General features: G+C 45.2%; 1 protein-coding gene across 1 annotated transcript in view; it reads left to right on the top strand.

Annotated features, from left to right (window-relative positions):
- Positions 1 to 456: 456 nt before the first annotated feature.
- The window catches only part of LAMB1 (laminin subunit beta 1), a 40,475-nt gene continuing 26,918 nt past the window's right edge, over positions 457 to 14,013 (top strand). Inside the window, exons 1-12 of the mRNA XM_054399890.1 lie at positions 457 to 493; positions 638 to 807; positions 2,936 to 3,071; positions 5,031 to 5,104; positions 6,952 to 7,140; positions 7,228 to 7,291; positions 8,720 to 8,922; positions 10,136 to 10,256; positions 10,425 to 10,613; positions 10,972 to 11,151; positions 11,562 to 11,674; positions 12,661 to 12,740. Coding sequence (XP_054255865.1) covers positions 457 to 493; positions 638 to 807; positions 2,936 to 3,071; positions 5,031 to 5,104; positions 6,952 to 7,140; positions 7,228 to 7,291; positions 8,720 to 8,922; positions 10,136 to 10,256; positions 10,425 to 10,613; positions 10,972 to 11,151; positions 11,562 to 11,674; positions 12,661 to 12,740 — 1,556 coding nt within the window. The remainder of the gene's footprint in view (positions 494 to 637; positions 808 to 2,935; positions 3,072 to 5,030; positions 5,105 to 6,951; positions 7,141 to 7,227; positions 7,292 to 8,719; positions 8,923 to 10,135; positions 10,257 to 10,424; positions 10,614 to 10,971; positions 11,152 to 11,561; positions 11,675 to 12,660; positions 12,741 to 14,013) is intronic.

Genomic DNA, 14,013 nt, shown 5'->3' with positions numbered 1-14,013 from the left:
GCCCACTCCCAAAGCAGGGAACAGCGGGGAGCGCACATTCTGCGGTGACAAAAGGAGAGGAGCCAAATTCCCCCCGCTCCCCTCTCGGGGTTCCTCAGTTGCAGCGAGGGTGCGTGCGCCTCCTCGCCCCGCTGCTAGGCTGCTCTCCCTTGCTTCCTACCACTCTCCCCGCGGTTCCTCGACGACTGCACACGCCTTCCCCTAGGCCTGGCACTGCAGAGAGGCTGGGGGCGGGAGGGCCACGTGGAGCGGAGCGGCCCTGCCCCGCGGGGGCGGTGGGGCGGAGGAGGAGGAGGAGGAGGAGGGCCGGGCGGGCGCCGGGCGGTGCGGAGCCGCTCCCCGGGTGCCACAAGTTGCTGCGGCGCCTGCGTGGAGCAGCCAGAGCAACAGCTTTCGGTGGTGGTGTGGAGCGGGAACTCCGTGCCGTCCCGCCGGTGCCGGTGTCCGCCGCGCGCCATGGCCCGCCTCCTCCTGTACCTCTGCTGCTGCCTAGGTAATTCCCACCCCGCTCTGGCCGCCGTCGGGGCACGGCAGGCTGGGCGAGTTCCTGCGGCGCTCGCTGGGACAGCTCAGGGCGCTCAGTGTGACCGTGTTCCCACTTCTCTCATCCCTCTCTCATCTCTCTCCCGCTGTGCAGCGCTGTGGTCCGCGGCCGCGCAGGAACCCGAGTATAGCTACGGCTGCGCTGAGGGGAGCTGCTATCCCGCCACCGGCGACCTGCTCATCGGCCGCGCTGCCCGCCTCTCCGCCTCCTCCACCTGCGGCCTCCGCCAGCCCGAGCCGTATTGCATCGTCAGCCACCTCCAGGTGAGCGCCTCGAGTGGTATCCCGCCCGGACTTAGGGCTCGCTGCCGTTGAGGCAGAACGGCCCTGTTGCGGTGGGACAAGCCGCTGCTGCGAAGAGGGGTGCGGGATGTGGTCTTAAAGCGTTGTAGGACCCCAAGTCCCGTCAAAGCAACCTGGGTCTAGGCAGTCTCCCGCACGTCCAGGCTCCCGACCCTCTTTTCCTTGCTGAGGTTAATGAGGAAGCGTGTGCCGCTGCGACTGCAATTAATACTTGATTTTCAGACGTACTCGGAGCTGTCTAGACAGCTTCCTGATGGAGAGTGGTCTGTAGGACCTGGGTAGTGTTTTAGCCGCTGTTCCCTTCATGCAGTTACATTTCTATGGTGAAAGGATGCAAATAAAGTTGTCTCGCACATCTGGTGGAAAGCAGTTACTTTTCAAAGCCAGAAGCAGCTCACTGGACTCATAATCTCTGAGACAGAAGGGTTGGTGGAGAAAAATAAAGTGTCAGTTATAAGTGCAGCTGTGTTGAACTGAAAGTAGAGAGATGATCTCCGACCGAATTTACTGCGGAAACAATAGGGCCGGATTCTGGCACTCAGAAGGAGAACCACGGGAAGTAGAAGGAGCCCTGCCTGAGGGGCTGTTGCACTTGGTGCACGTTCGTGCCCCGAAGTTAGGAAATATCTTTTCCGCGCCCCTTCTGCCTTTAATTTTAATTTTACTGTACTGCTCAGTCTGCTAGAGTTAATGCTCGATTTAACATGGAGGTTAGCTTCACTGGCATATTATCATAGTATACCAGGATTGAGTTTAATGACATAGAATCTCTGATGGAACAAAATAACAAAGACATTTTGTTATGTTTTCTTTTCTCAAAAATGCTAAAATACCGTAGTAAAAAGCATCATTTCAGAAGGTCACATGTGCCTGTATTCCTGGACTCACAGCCCCAGCTCAGCATTTGGGATGGCCCTGGTTTCTTCAGAGCTATAAAGTGGTATTGAAAAAATCGTGGGAAGATGCCAAGTGTCCTTTTAATAACTGAGGCTTGGCCACACTGAGCATTTTGTAGGATTGGGCTTTCTAGCAATCAATTTTGGTGGGAGAAGGAGCAAGTCGTGGCATGAGATGGGGTCTGTGGTCCTTGGGAGGAGATGCTGAAGCTGAAATTGGTGAAATGGAAAGCCTGTATGGTGCAGACCAACTTTCAAAGTCTTTGTTGATAAAGCCCCACACTTGTCTCCATTAACCTGCTGGAGGAATGGTTCTTGTGTAGCTTTTGTCAGTGACAAGTTGCTGGTGTGCTGAGGCTCCCTCAGTGTGAAATGATGAACTCCTCTCCCTCCTCTGCCAGAGTGCAAGGTGTTTTGGTCAGGAACCCTCTCTTTTTGTTCACATCCTGCCTCGCAAAATTGGAAAATGGTGGGGTTAGGCGCCAGGACAATGCGAAAATGGCATTGTTTGTAGTCAGGCTGGGTTTTCTCCTCCTGGTGAAGAAGCGTCCAGCTTTCCTAAGCAGCACATGCCAGACTGCACCCAACTGCTTTTTTATGGACACGCTTTGTAGTGTGTAAAAACTGAGTTTATGTGCATAGCTTGGGGTTGCCATAGCAGGTGAAAATGCAGCGTTTAGGTGGGAGCTTGACAAGCTCAATTCAGAGTAAAGTTAACCCCACAGTGAAAAGGCTCAGTCACTAAATTGCTGACGGCTCCTTGACACACATTGCACCTCACTAGAGGTATCACTGATAGTTAACATCTCCAGTCTAGCTCCCAAAAGCCAGCATTATTTCATGCTAGTTGTTGAGAACAGAGTTTTGCATGTATATGTTTGCACAGAGGCAATTCAGCAATTTTCTGTAGATACTGCCTTTGACTCTGACTGGAAGAGATTTCCTGAAACTGCAGTTTCAATAGAAAACCTACTTCTAAAAATAAAATTTATGGAATTCCTGGCATATTTTTCACTTGGCTGTGCATTATTTGATAAAGGTAAATACACTTATTTCAACAAAACAAATACCTGTGGTGACTCCTGCAGGCAAAATGAGTGGAATGTGATATGGATGGAAAATACCCTTATCTACAGGAAACAACTATAGCCCCACGGGTAGAATCAGTAATGCTAACTATTTTGTTGTTTCAGGAGGACAAAAAATGTTTCATATGTGACTCCAAGGATCCCTTCCATGATACTCTTAATCCTGACAGTCATCTCATTGAAAATGTTGTCACTACATTCGATCCAAATCGCCTGAAGCTCTGGTGGCAGTCGGAAAATGGTATGGGTCTTTGTCTGGAAACCATTTCCAGAGTGGCAGCTGTTTCCTCCTCTTGTTTAAGGGTGCCTGGGGGCTCACTGTTATCTCTGGCTTGGCAATTATTGCATATGAAGAATCATGCTGTTCAAGGAGGGCTGAGTAAAACTGGCTGCTTTTGTGTGCCCTGAATCAGTCCTTAATCCCTAATGAAGTCCCTTCAGCCCCAGGAGTGTTGAAAAGAGCTGTTCCACCACTTTGCAAAAATTCTTTCCTAAAGAGAAAAGTTTCCCCCCACGGGCTCCAGATCTCCCTCATGTTTGGGCAGCAGGAGTGGTGCAACCTTCCAGGAGTAAATATCCCAGAGTTGCACTGCCAAGGAAGCTGCTGCAGGGCTTCCCCAGCCACGGGGCTCAAAGGAGGGTGTGGTAGGAGGAGGTTTCCCTCCTGTTTCCCTCCTTGTCCTACCCTGGGAGAGCAAAACCAGGGGTATCTCTTAGCCTGTGAACTGCCTTCTCCCTCCTGGGCTCTCTGAATTCCTTTATCCATGTACTAAGGAGTAAAATGAACACTAGAAACAAGCCAGCTAGAAAAAATTGCATGTTAGTTTGATGGCTTTTTTTTTTTATTGAGCCCTTTGTCCATTTTACTTTTATGGTTATGCTTTTGGCATGCCTTCATACACAAAACAAGGCATTGAGGTTTTTCAAACAGCAGGCCTACCCTGAAATCTTAAAGACAGCCAGCTGGGATGGGATTTCTACAAATGCACTGGCAGTAGTATCCTACTGTATATGAAAATTAACTGGTAATATTTGTAATATTTCTGTTGCCTGGTAAAGAAAGGTTTTCACTAAATCCTTTTTAACCATTTAAATCAGCCTAACAAGCTGCTTGTTTCCAGCAGCTCCCTTCTTGCATCCAAATAAATCATGTTTTTTTGCAATAGGCTTGGCAGTGTTCACACAGGAAAGTTCTTAGCTCATAAGGTCATGAAAACGTCCTTCAACAATAAAACCCCAAATGATTCTTTCTGTCCAATTCATGTTTTCTTCTATTGAGGCATACAGCAAAAGAGACTATTGCTGCATGCCCCACATAAAATTGCAGCTGGTTGAAAATCTAAGCCCTTTATTGGTTTATTATTTCCTTTCTTACTCATTCTCCTCTCTGTAAATCTTGATTTTTTTTTTTTCTTTTCTAACTGCAGTATAATTAGCATCTAGCTGTTTTGAGAGGTCTTTTAACATGAACAATAATATTTATAACTGGTTTTCTTCCTCTTTCTGTGGAATCCTTGACTGCAGGTAGTCACACAGCAGAGTTTGGAAAATGTTTTGCTTCTCATCGGTTTCCTACCTTCATGATTGCAATGCAGGGCTGTGATAATTGCTTTAGGGATATTCAAAAACAGGTTGTAAAGGAACTGTTCCTGTCTCTGTATGGACAGGAGGGTCCAGAGCAAGTAGAGAAAGGTGGGAAACAGCAGATACCAGTCACTGGTGTAAGTTACGGTGTTAGAGCTGCAGAAGCTCACACCTCTGTTGCTGCCAGATGGGCTGTAATGTGTGAGGACAGTCTGGGGTCACCATGCAGGTCTGGGCTCAACATCCCCAGTTGTACCAGGCACTGAGTGCTTTGGTTCCATGATCTAGCGCTTAGCAGTTCCCATCCTTACCCTGCATCCAGCAGTGTCAGCCATCTTACACAGTCTGAAATAACAGTAGTGCAGGCTCGTGCCTTGGGTGTAACATGTGGTGCAGATGATATTCAGGAATTCAATGTACTATACATGATTCAGCAGGTCCTTGGTGTCTCTCCTGTACCTCAGTAATGCACTAACTATTCCTATTTGCCAAGAGAGCCAAGGGGCAAAGAAGAGAGCCTCTGTGCTGCTGGAGTGAAGAACTTAGGGAAAATTTAGATGTAGAGGGTTGTAGGTGTCCATGTTTGCTGCACGGCTTCTTTTCTCTGCCCCTGCAGGTTTGGAAAATGTGACTATCCAGCTGGACCTGGAGGCTGAGTTTCACTTCACTCATCTCATTATGACCTTCAAGGTAAGGAAGCCACAGCCTTACCCTGAACTTTAAAACATGAGGAAATTACATTAAATCATCTCATGGTACTTCACATCTATTTGAGATTTGAGCTCTGCCTGAGATGTTTTGCCTGATTTTTTTTTTTTTTTTTTTTTTAGAGTACCAACAATAAGTTGCATGGCTGAGTTGTCACTTTTGGCTTGAGTTGTGTTTGAACTCCAGTGAGGCTGGTGAAGGAGTCATACTGAAGCTGGGGGTTGTGTTGGTGTCTTTCTGGTGGTCATGTTCTAGAAGATCATTAGAAATTCATATAGTAGCAAGGATTTTTCTTCTTTAAAAAACATTTGGCCATGGAATCAGTTTGCATTTGGCAAAGGGAAAGATTTTCAGTTAAGAAGGAACATCTGTACACAAAGGGTCTTTGTCTTTTTACAAACAGATGTCTTGGAATGGCAGATTATACTCCGAACATCTTGAATCATAGGCAGACACTAACAGCAACCTTCAGCTGAGGTTTCAGTGGCTGCAGTTCCTGTAGGGGTAAATCCCTGCTCATTTCATGTGGACAAATAAATCTCTTTAGCTGTCAGCTTTCTAGGAGAGCATGCTCCTCTTTCCTATGGCATCAACTTGCATTTATTCCCCTGCCTCAAGGTGGTGGCTGAGGCAGAAGGTGATCCTTGCTGCTGGACCCTGGCAGCAAGGGACCACTGACCCCAATGCGGGTGCCATGACCATCATGCCGTGTGCTGTCAGGAGCAGACTGCAGGGGATAGATAGTCTTAGTGATGATTTGTTGAATTTCTGTACTAGGCACTTCAGCTCTGGATTGCTACATTTTTTGTTGGGTGGGGATAACAATTTGTAAGTTGGGTAATATTTTCAGCCAGGAAATAGAAAGAAAACTTCTTTCCAGCTGTGAGGGAAATGCTTTTGTACTTGGCTGTGGGAGCTCCTAATCCATAAAACTAATGAAAAGACTTGGCATTTCTTGGTAGGTGCAAGCAGGTGTTAAATTAATGCCTACTTTTTGAAAAGCAGAGCATAAGTCGAAACATAAGATTTTTCAGTCATGGTGATTGAAAACCTTTTAAAAAATCTCTTTAGCTAATTGTTCTAAAGTAAGTAGGAAGGGTGGTGATTTGTGTGAACTAACTGCAGCCTGCTGTAGTGTGGTCAAGGCCAGTTTAAGGAGTGTCACTGGGCATTGGGAGAGTTAAATGCAGCATGAGTGGATGAAGGTCAACCTCTCAATCTTCTTAAAGAAGAAATTTTTCCTAATGCAGCACAGAGGATGGCTGTCACTGTACAGCCAAAGGTAGTGCGCTCAGACAAAGAGAGATGGGCAAGCTCAGAGATTTTTCTGAGCATCAGAAAGAACTTTGGGCATCAGAGCTGGAGAGGAAGCACCGAAAGTGGCCTCCCAGTCCCCAAAGCAGGAGAGGAAGCTCATCAGGTCATTTGCAGAAGATGAAGCAAGGAGGTACTGCAAGGAGGAAGGCTGTGCTGCTTTCCATGAGCAACAGAAAAAATAATTTTCTCTCCCTAAGGCCCTGCTTTAACTCCCAGTTTTGAGAAAGGATTTGGAATCCAAGATACTTAGAAATTGGCTTATTTACTGTAGGTGCATTTAAGCAATTGGCCTCTGAGTGCTGTCTTTTTAAAGATGGGTAGTCTGTGATTTTCAAATATCTGCCTTTGAGCAGAAAGTGGAATATCAGCAGAAAATATTTCCAAATATTGGAGACAATGCAGGGAGAAAGATTAAAATTCAGTTAGGTAGGTTGCTCACACTTAAATGTGCTCAATATAATTGTGAGTGCTAACTAACTGAATAAAATCTCTTCTGATTGTCTTACTTTTAGACATTCCGTCCAGCTGCTATGTTGATAGAAAGATCATCTGATTTTGGAGAAACATGGCAAGTATATAGGTACTTTGCATATGACTGTGAGAGCTCATTTCCTGGGATTTCAACTGGACCCATGAAGAAAGTGGATGATATAATTTGTGATTCACGATACTCAGACATTGAACCTTCAACGGAGGGAGAGGTTAGAGGGGCTTTTTCCCAATGTGCTTGTTGGTTCTCTGTTTTTGATGCTGAATCTTCCATTGTAACATTTTTTTTTTCTCTCCAGGTAATATATCGTGTTTTAGATCCTGCTTTTCGAATTGAAGATCCATACAGTCCAAGGATTCAAAGTATGTATGCAGCTACCTTCCAGGCACATTTGAAAGCATTTCTGTACTTACTTGCTTACAAAAGCCAGTAAGCCACAAATAAAGCCATGCATTAGCCTTTAACAGTTTTGAAGTCACATGAATACATTTGTGGTATGGCTTCTTTTCCTGACTCAGGCAGTGACATGCTGGGAAATAATGATCAGTGTAGCCAACTCAAGTGATTGCTCTTACACACATTATTGTAGTTGGTCCTTTTCTTAACTATCAAGGATTTACTTTCATTAAAGATCCCCTCTCCCCAAAATACATGCAGTTGCCAAGAGAAAACTTGGAGTGTGATCCTGTAGTTATACAGTATTCACAAAGTAAGTACCTTTGAAGCTCTGGGTTTTTTTTTGCTTAATTTTGCATTTCTGGCTAAAGCAAGGGAGTTGTGGGTTTTGGGGCTTTGATGTTCTAAAAAAAGTCGTGACTTTGGAATGTTTGGCCTTGGTAGCACTAAGTGGCTGGACCACATGGATGTGGTCATAAAACACAAATTATTGTAGCATTCATGTACAATCATGACGATCCAGGAATGAAAAGGTAGAGAGGCCTGATGCTGAGTATGGCTGAGAGAGAAACCTCATGGGGCATTTAGCTGAAGTAGGAAACTGCAGTGCTTGGTCTTAAATTTGACCTCTGATTTAATGTGCGCTCTCAGTTTTGGTTTGTGTCTTTCAACATAAAACTAACTGGAGCAGAAGTATCTGAAGTGTCTAGTTGTTATACCAGTTGAATGGATTTTTAACCAATTAACATTTTAAAGGAGAAACTGCTTTTACTTGTTTGAAGTGCTTTCACAAGCCTATTTTCAAGGCTGTAAGAAATTACACAGGATTCATATAGTAAAGCAAATATGTAGGTTGAATTAATTCCTGTAACACTGTCTTCCCATGGGTTGTGCCTCCAGAACTTCTTTGTATTCAGTGATGGAGTGTTGCTTCTTTCAGCAAAATGTAGCTAATTACATTTACTACGAAAGATGGCATATGAGTAAGAAGAATTATTTGTGTCTTATTTCCAGCTAAGATTTTTTTTTCTAGTAGTCTATTTGTCAGCAGTTCCTTAATATCAGGTCTTGCTCATTTTACATTTTAAAGCCCCAAAGAACCAGTGTCTTTTTGATGGTAGTGTTGTGCTTGTCTTTAATATTTGTGCCTTTCTATGTCGACCATAAAATAATAAGTGATTGATCTGTCATAAAATAATGTATTTTTAAAAATCATTTATTGATGATTATGAAGTGATGTGAGGGGTAGTATCTGCTGGAATTAAGTCTGATCTAATCCTCCCATAGGAAGTGTGCTTGGGAAATCACTGCTGGCTTCCTCCTATTCAATACAAGATCTGGTAAATAGTTCCAAAACGGGACTTGTTTGGGTTTTCTTTTTGTGTCCTCTGCAGACCTATTAAAGATCACAAATCTGAGAGTCAAATTCATCAAGCTGCACACACTGGGAGATAATCTCTTGGACTCTAGGATGGAGATCAGAGAGAAGTACTACTATGCCATCTATGACATGGTGGTTCGTGGGAACTGTTTCTGCTATGGACACGCCAGTGAGTGCGCACCAGTGGATGGCTTTACTGAAGAAGTGGAAGGAATGGTAAGTATTCCTGCATAAAGCTTTTCCTCTCTGTACCCCTTTTAAGCTATTTAAACACAAATGTAAAGATGACATTCTGTCCCCAACTCTTTCAGCCTTTATTTTGCAACAAGAAAACATCTCTACTCCATTAACACCAATAATGGAGTAGAGAGCTTGGATTAGGTGAAAATTGTTCTAGCATTCCTTTCCTAATTATGTTCAGAGCTGATATAATTAAAAGGCGGGGTTGGGAATGGTAGTGTAACCCTGTGGGGTAGACAGGGTTACCCTAAAATTGAAGGGAATAGAAGCATCAAAGGATGTTTTGTGAATCAAACATGACCTGCGTTTGGATCAGTCTTTATGAGCTGAAAAGTGGAGGCTGTAGCCCTAATTAACAGCCAGTCCTGGGTTCCGAAGGCAGATCTTGCTGCCTGTGTTGTAAGCTGCTGTGCAAGTGCCATGTCTCTTCTAGGTTCTCCTTCCCATGATTTTTGCCTGACAAGCAGTAATAGCACCCCTGTTAATCAGTGAGTTATTAACTGGATGAAAATGGGGAGATTGTGTGGGTTGTCCCAGGGGGCCATAGGGATGTCAGCAAGGGGGTATGCTCCATTGCTCTGCACTTTTGGTGCTGAGCAGCAGCAAGACTGGCTTGGCCTTTTAAATCATAGCTGCAGTGCTAGTAGTCCCCATAACTATGCCTGCAGTTGTCACACAATCATTGCTGGTCTACATAGTGCTTGTTTTGTGTATAGTGAAGGCAAAGCCTGAGACTGATATATGGTCTAAATTGTGTTATCTTCACTTTGAGAACCAAAGTGGAAAGAAAGCGTGGGCCTAGTGATATGCTGATATAACTAGATGCATGTTAGTAGCTAATTAACAGCTAATAAACAGCTAACTTTTAGGTCTAAGAGGCTTATGTGATTATTGAGGCGGAACTGTGCACTCCTTGTTCATGTCTGAAAGTGTTTATTTAGTCATTAGTTCCAGTAAGGAAAGAAGGATAAATTTGTATGAGGACATGCTTACCTTGGCAGGGAGAGGATGCTCCTGCGGCCCTTTGTCTTCCTGCAAGCAGTTACATGCATTACAATCTTGAAAAGCATATCTGTTATCTACTAGCTATATTTTGCACTAATTGATTGTAGCCTATATTTCTTTTATTTTAGCTTCTATTTTTTAATATTTTATAACCAACTATATATATATATTTTTTTAAATACAGGTCCATGGGCATTGCATGTGCAGACATAATACCAAAGGGTTAAACTGTGAACAGTGTTTGGATTTCTACCATGACTTACCCTGGCGACCTGCTGAAGGCCGCAACAGTAATGCATGCAAAAGTGAGTTTAAGTGAGATGCAGAACTGGAGTGAATTGTGAGCAGTACATGCTGTTACTTGGGAACTTGTAACAGTATATAAAGTCCTGAATGCTCTTGGGTTGACTTTAGTGTGTCTTTTCTGCATGTCTCCGAGACCAGATGTACTTTGCTTTCTGTCTTTGCCCCAGAGTGCAATTGCAATGGTCACTCCAGCCAGTGCCACTTCGACATGGCTGTGTACATGACGACAGGCAACACCAGTGGAGGAGTGTGCGACGACTGCCAGCACAACACCATAGGGCGCAACTGCGAGCAGTGCAAGCCGTTCTACTTCCAGCACCCAGAGAGAGACCTGCGGGACCCCGATGTCTGCGAGCGTAAGTGCAGCCCTGCTCCTCGAGCTGGGAATGGCTGTGGCGTCCTGACTGTGGCCCCCCGCAGCTTTCTCTGGAGAGTGTAAGATTTACTGGCCTTCTTTTGGCCAGTGTCGTGCTCCCAAACAAAGATGCTTGAGGGAATGTGGTTGTCTTGGAGGTCTTGAGCTAGCCTGGCTGGGTATTGTTTTCTCTTCCAAGAGTCTGGACATTTATCTGGTCATTATGTGTTCATCCCATGTCATGTCTAATACTTACAGGAATGATACACTCTCTACACGGCAGCTAAATTTAATTCAGTGCGAAACTTGCCTTCTCTTTTGTAGTCCTTAATAAAACGTGCATGATGCTTCTTTCTTAGCTTGCAACTGTGACCCAGCTGGCTCCCAAAATGGTGGCATCTGTGATCGCTACACTGATTTCTCCACTGGCCTGATTGCTGGACAGTGTCGCTGTAAATTATTTGTCGAAGGGGAGCGCTGTGACCTCTGTAAAGAAGGTTTCTATGGCCTGAGTGCCGATGACCCAGCGGGTTGTCAGTGTGAGTAAAAACATATGTTCCTTTATGTGTAATCAAAAGCTCTTTGAGAAGCTGTTAGAGCTAGCAGAAGTTGGTTTGTGGGGTGCATTATTTTCCCTTTGTTTCATGTTTTTGCTAAAAAAAAAAAAACTATTCTTTCAGATTTGCCACAGCTTGGAGTCCACCCATCCTTAAAACTCAGTTGCCCAGCTGATCCTTTATAGTGTATTTGGTGTAAATAACAGAATCTCCTTATTTGTTTTTTAGTTATAAATCTCTAAACCAGGAAAGTTTTACTAGGGTAGGTGATGGACGAAGCATGCAATAATCTGTCCTGGGCAAACGTTAATGTAAATATTAAAGTTGCATACTGTCTAAAATGTAACTCCAGTTCTACGTTTTGATCTGCTTATTTTTATTTCCCAATCCAGCTTGTGCATGTAACCCTATGGGTACCCACCCTGGGGGGAATCCTTGTGATTCAGAGACAGGAAACTGCTATTGTAAACGCCTGGTGACAGGAAAACAGTGCAATCACTGCCTGGTAAGTAGCTTACCTTAAAATGCATTGGGAAGCACTGGTGAGGAAGGCTGGTGTGTGGAAAGCACAGAGGAGGCTGCTGGCCACCATCTCTGCCTACAAGCATGTGCCTGGTATTCATGCTAAAGTAGGCATCTCAGGACATCAGGAGCCATAAAGCCCACTAGGAGGTGGGAGGCAGGTCAAATCAGTCAAGGGCATCCAGATTAATTCTCAGGACTGTAAGGACTGAGACATTAGGATACCTGTAGCAGTTGCTCTGTGAAGAAGAGAGTTCTGGGGCAGTTGTGCTATAGCCATTGCTGGGGTGAAAGACAAAATGGTAGGAGAAGCATGTTACCAAAAAATTGCTTATTATCAGGCCATTGTTGTTAGACAGGATCATTTCATACACATATATTTCCATATAGTATTTATGCATACTGGAGTGTTATAGAAACACACTGTCAGATAACTGAATGTTTGTGTAAATGCTGACAGACTGTCTTATCTAACTGAACTACATGGAAAAGCTAAACAAGTCTGTCTAACAAGCAAGTTGCAGAGTAGCAGCCCTGCAAGGGCAGTGCCCCACACAAATGCCCCCCACCCCACGTGCAGTTCTTTGCTGGGGTATGTTGTACTGGACTGTGATTTTTTTTTTTTTATTTTTTTTTTTAAACCCTTCATGGATCATGAGCCCAAGGTAATGTAAATGGTGCAGTGACTGAGGTCTCTGAGCTTGGATCCTCATGAATCTTGTTTTTAAAGCTAGTCAGAAAGATGTGGGCTTTTTTCAAGGCCTTGAGATGATGAAAAAGGTGGAGGAGAGCGAGTAGGGAGGGTTGTGTTGGTGGATGTGAGGGTAGACCTACAACCAAGGGAGAAGGGTTCATGGACTGGGGGGCAGTCTGGGATAGTTTATGCCTGAGTATTTCAAAATGTGCCTTTAGGGTAGATGGGTTTAAATCAGCGCCAAGTTATAGTGCTGATGATATTTCCTCCCTCAGCCTGAGCACTGGGGCCTGAGCAACGACATGGATGGATGTCGGCCGTGTGATTGTGACCAGGGAGGAGCGCTGAACAACAAGTGAGTCTTAGCCTGGGTACTTACCTGTAATTATTCACCCCCATGAGTTTAACCTCATTTGCAACTGCAGCGTTCAGGGCTCAGTGTGCTCTGGAGAAGGATGTTTGGGAAAGCTTTTCTCCTCCAGAAAGTGGCAAATCTTGATTACAGCACAGGGTGACAGACATGTCTTTCCCATGCTGAGTAGCCTCCGTTTGTGCCACTGGTGCAGGTGAACATGTAAAGTTGCTTTTAGTGTAGCTCAGCTTTTGGTCATCCGGACTAGGAGCCACGGGTTAAGTTTTGCCTTGTTCATAACCCAGGGTATGGTCCGTATGAAAGCTTTGCTCTCACAGGGTCAAAATGGGAATCAGGTGGTGACATGGACCATCTGGTTAATTCTTGATTTGCTGCTGGATTGACCCTTTGGCCAGTCAGTCTATCTACCTGTACTGCAGGAAGTGCTGTAGCTGCATGATATTACTGCATTGACCCAGTGGTGCCACATTTTGTGGGATGTGGACCTGCAAGTGCCCACTTGGCAGGTGGAGGTTTTTCAGAGAAAAGCATAGGTTTTGAAGATGTATCCCTCAGTAAGAGCTTGGAAAGTTCCTGGTTTAAATGCCTTGTCAGAGGGGTGCTGGGTAGCCAAACTGCTCCTCCAACCAGAGCATTTTTCTATGCATTAGGTGTGTGTCCAAGCCCACTGCTTTTCAACAGCAGTATGTCCTTCATTCTTTATTTCTCTCCTTCTCTCCACATACCCTTTGAAACACCCTGCTTTTGTTTAAAGCCACAGAAGTTTCCAAAGAAGATGGGACAAACTGTTTCCCACTGAGGCCTACAGGACCACACCAGTGGAGGTTGGGGCTGGTCTCAGTGTGACTGCTTCAGGTCTTTACAGCCTGCAGACACCCCATCTGTGGCTGGATTGCCGTGGGAATGTCCTGTAGCCTGTCTCTCCCCTCTGCTCCTGAGTGAATTATTAGCCCTTGGCCGACAGCAGTGTGGTCGTTAGTGATTGTTTACTCCTCGGTGCTTGCTCCCTGTGCACAGATTGGTGACACCAAGCAGCTCGTGCTGGCTCCCCCAGCGCAGCTGCTTCCAGGGCTTTGGGATACAGCTTAGCCTGGGCCCAGCAAGGCTTTGCAGCCTTGTTTCCCATGTGCTGAGCCCAGCAATTGCAAAACCATGTGGGGTGGGGATGTGCGTGGTCCTGGCAAGGGCAGGGAGCAGCTGTGCTTTCTTCCGGCTGCAGGAGAGTCACAAAGCCCAGCTCAAGCTCCCGGCTTTG

The sequence above is a fragment of the Indicator indicator genome, chromosome 3 (genome assembly GCF_027791375.1).
Source record: "Indicator indicator isolate 239-I01 chromosome 3, UM_Iind_1.1, whole genome shotgun sequence".
Taxonomy (NCBI): domain Eukaryota; kingdom Metazoa; phylum Chordata; class Aves; order Piciformes; family Indicatoridae; genus Indicator; species Indicator indicator.
Note: the sequence above shows the minus strand (reverse complement) of the source record. Positions and strands in the feature narration are given on the sequence as shown.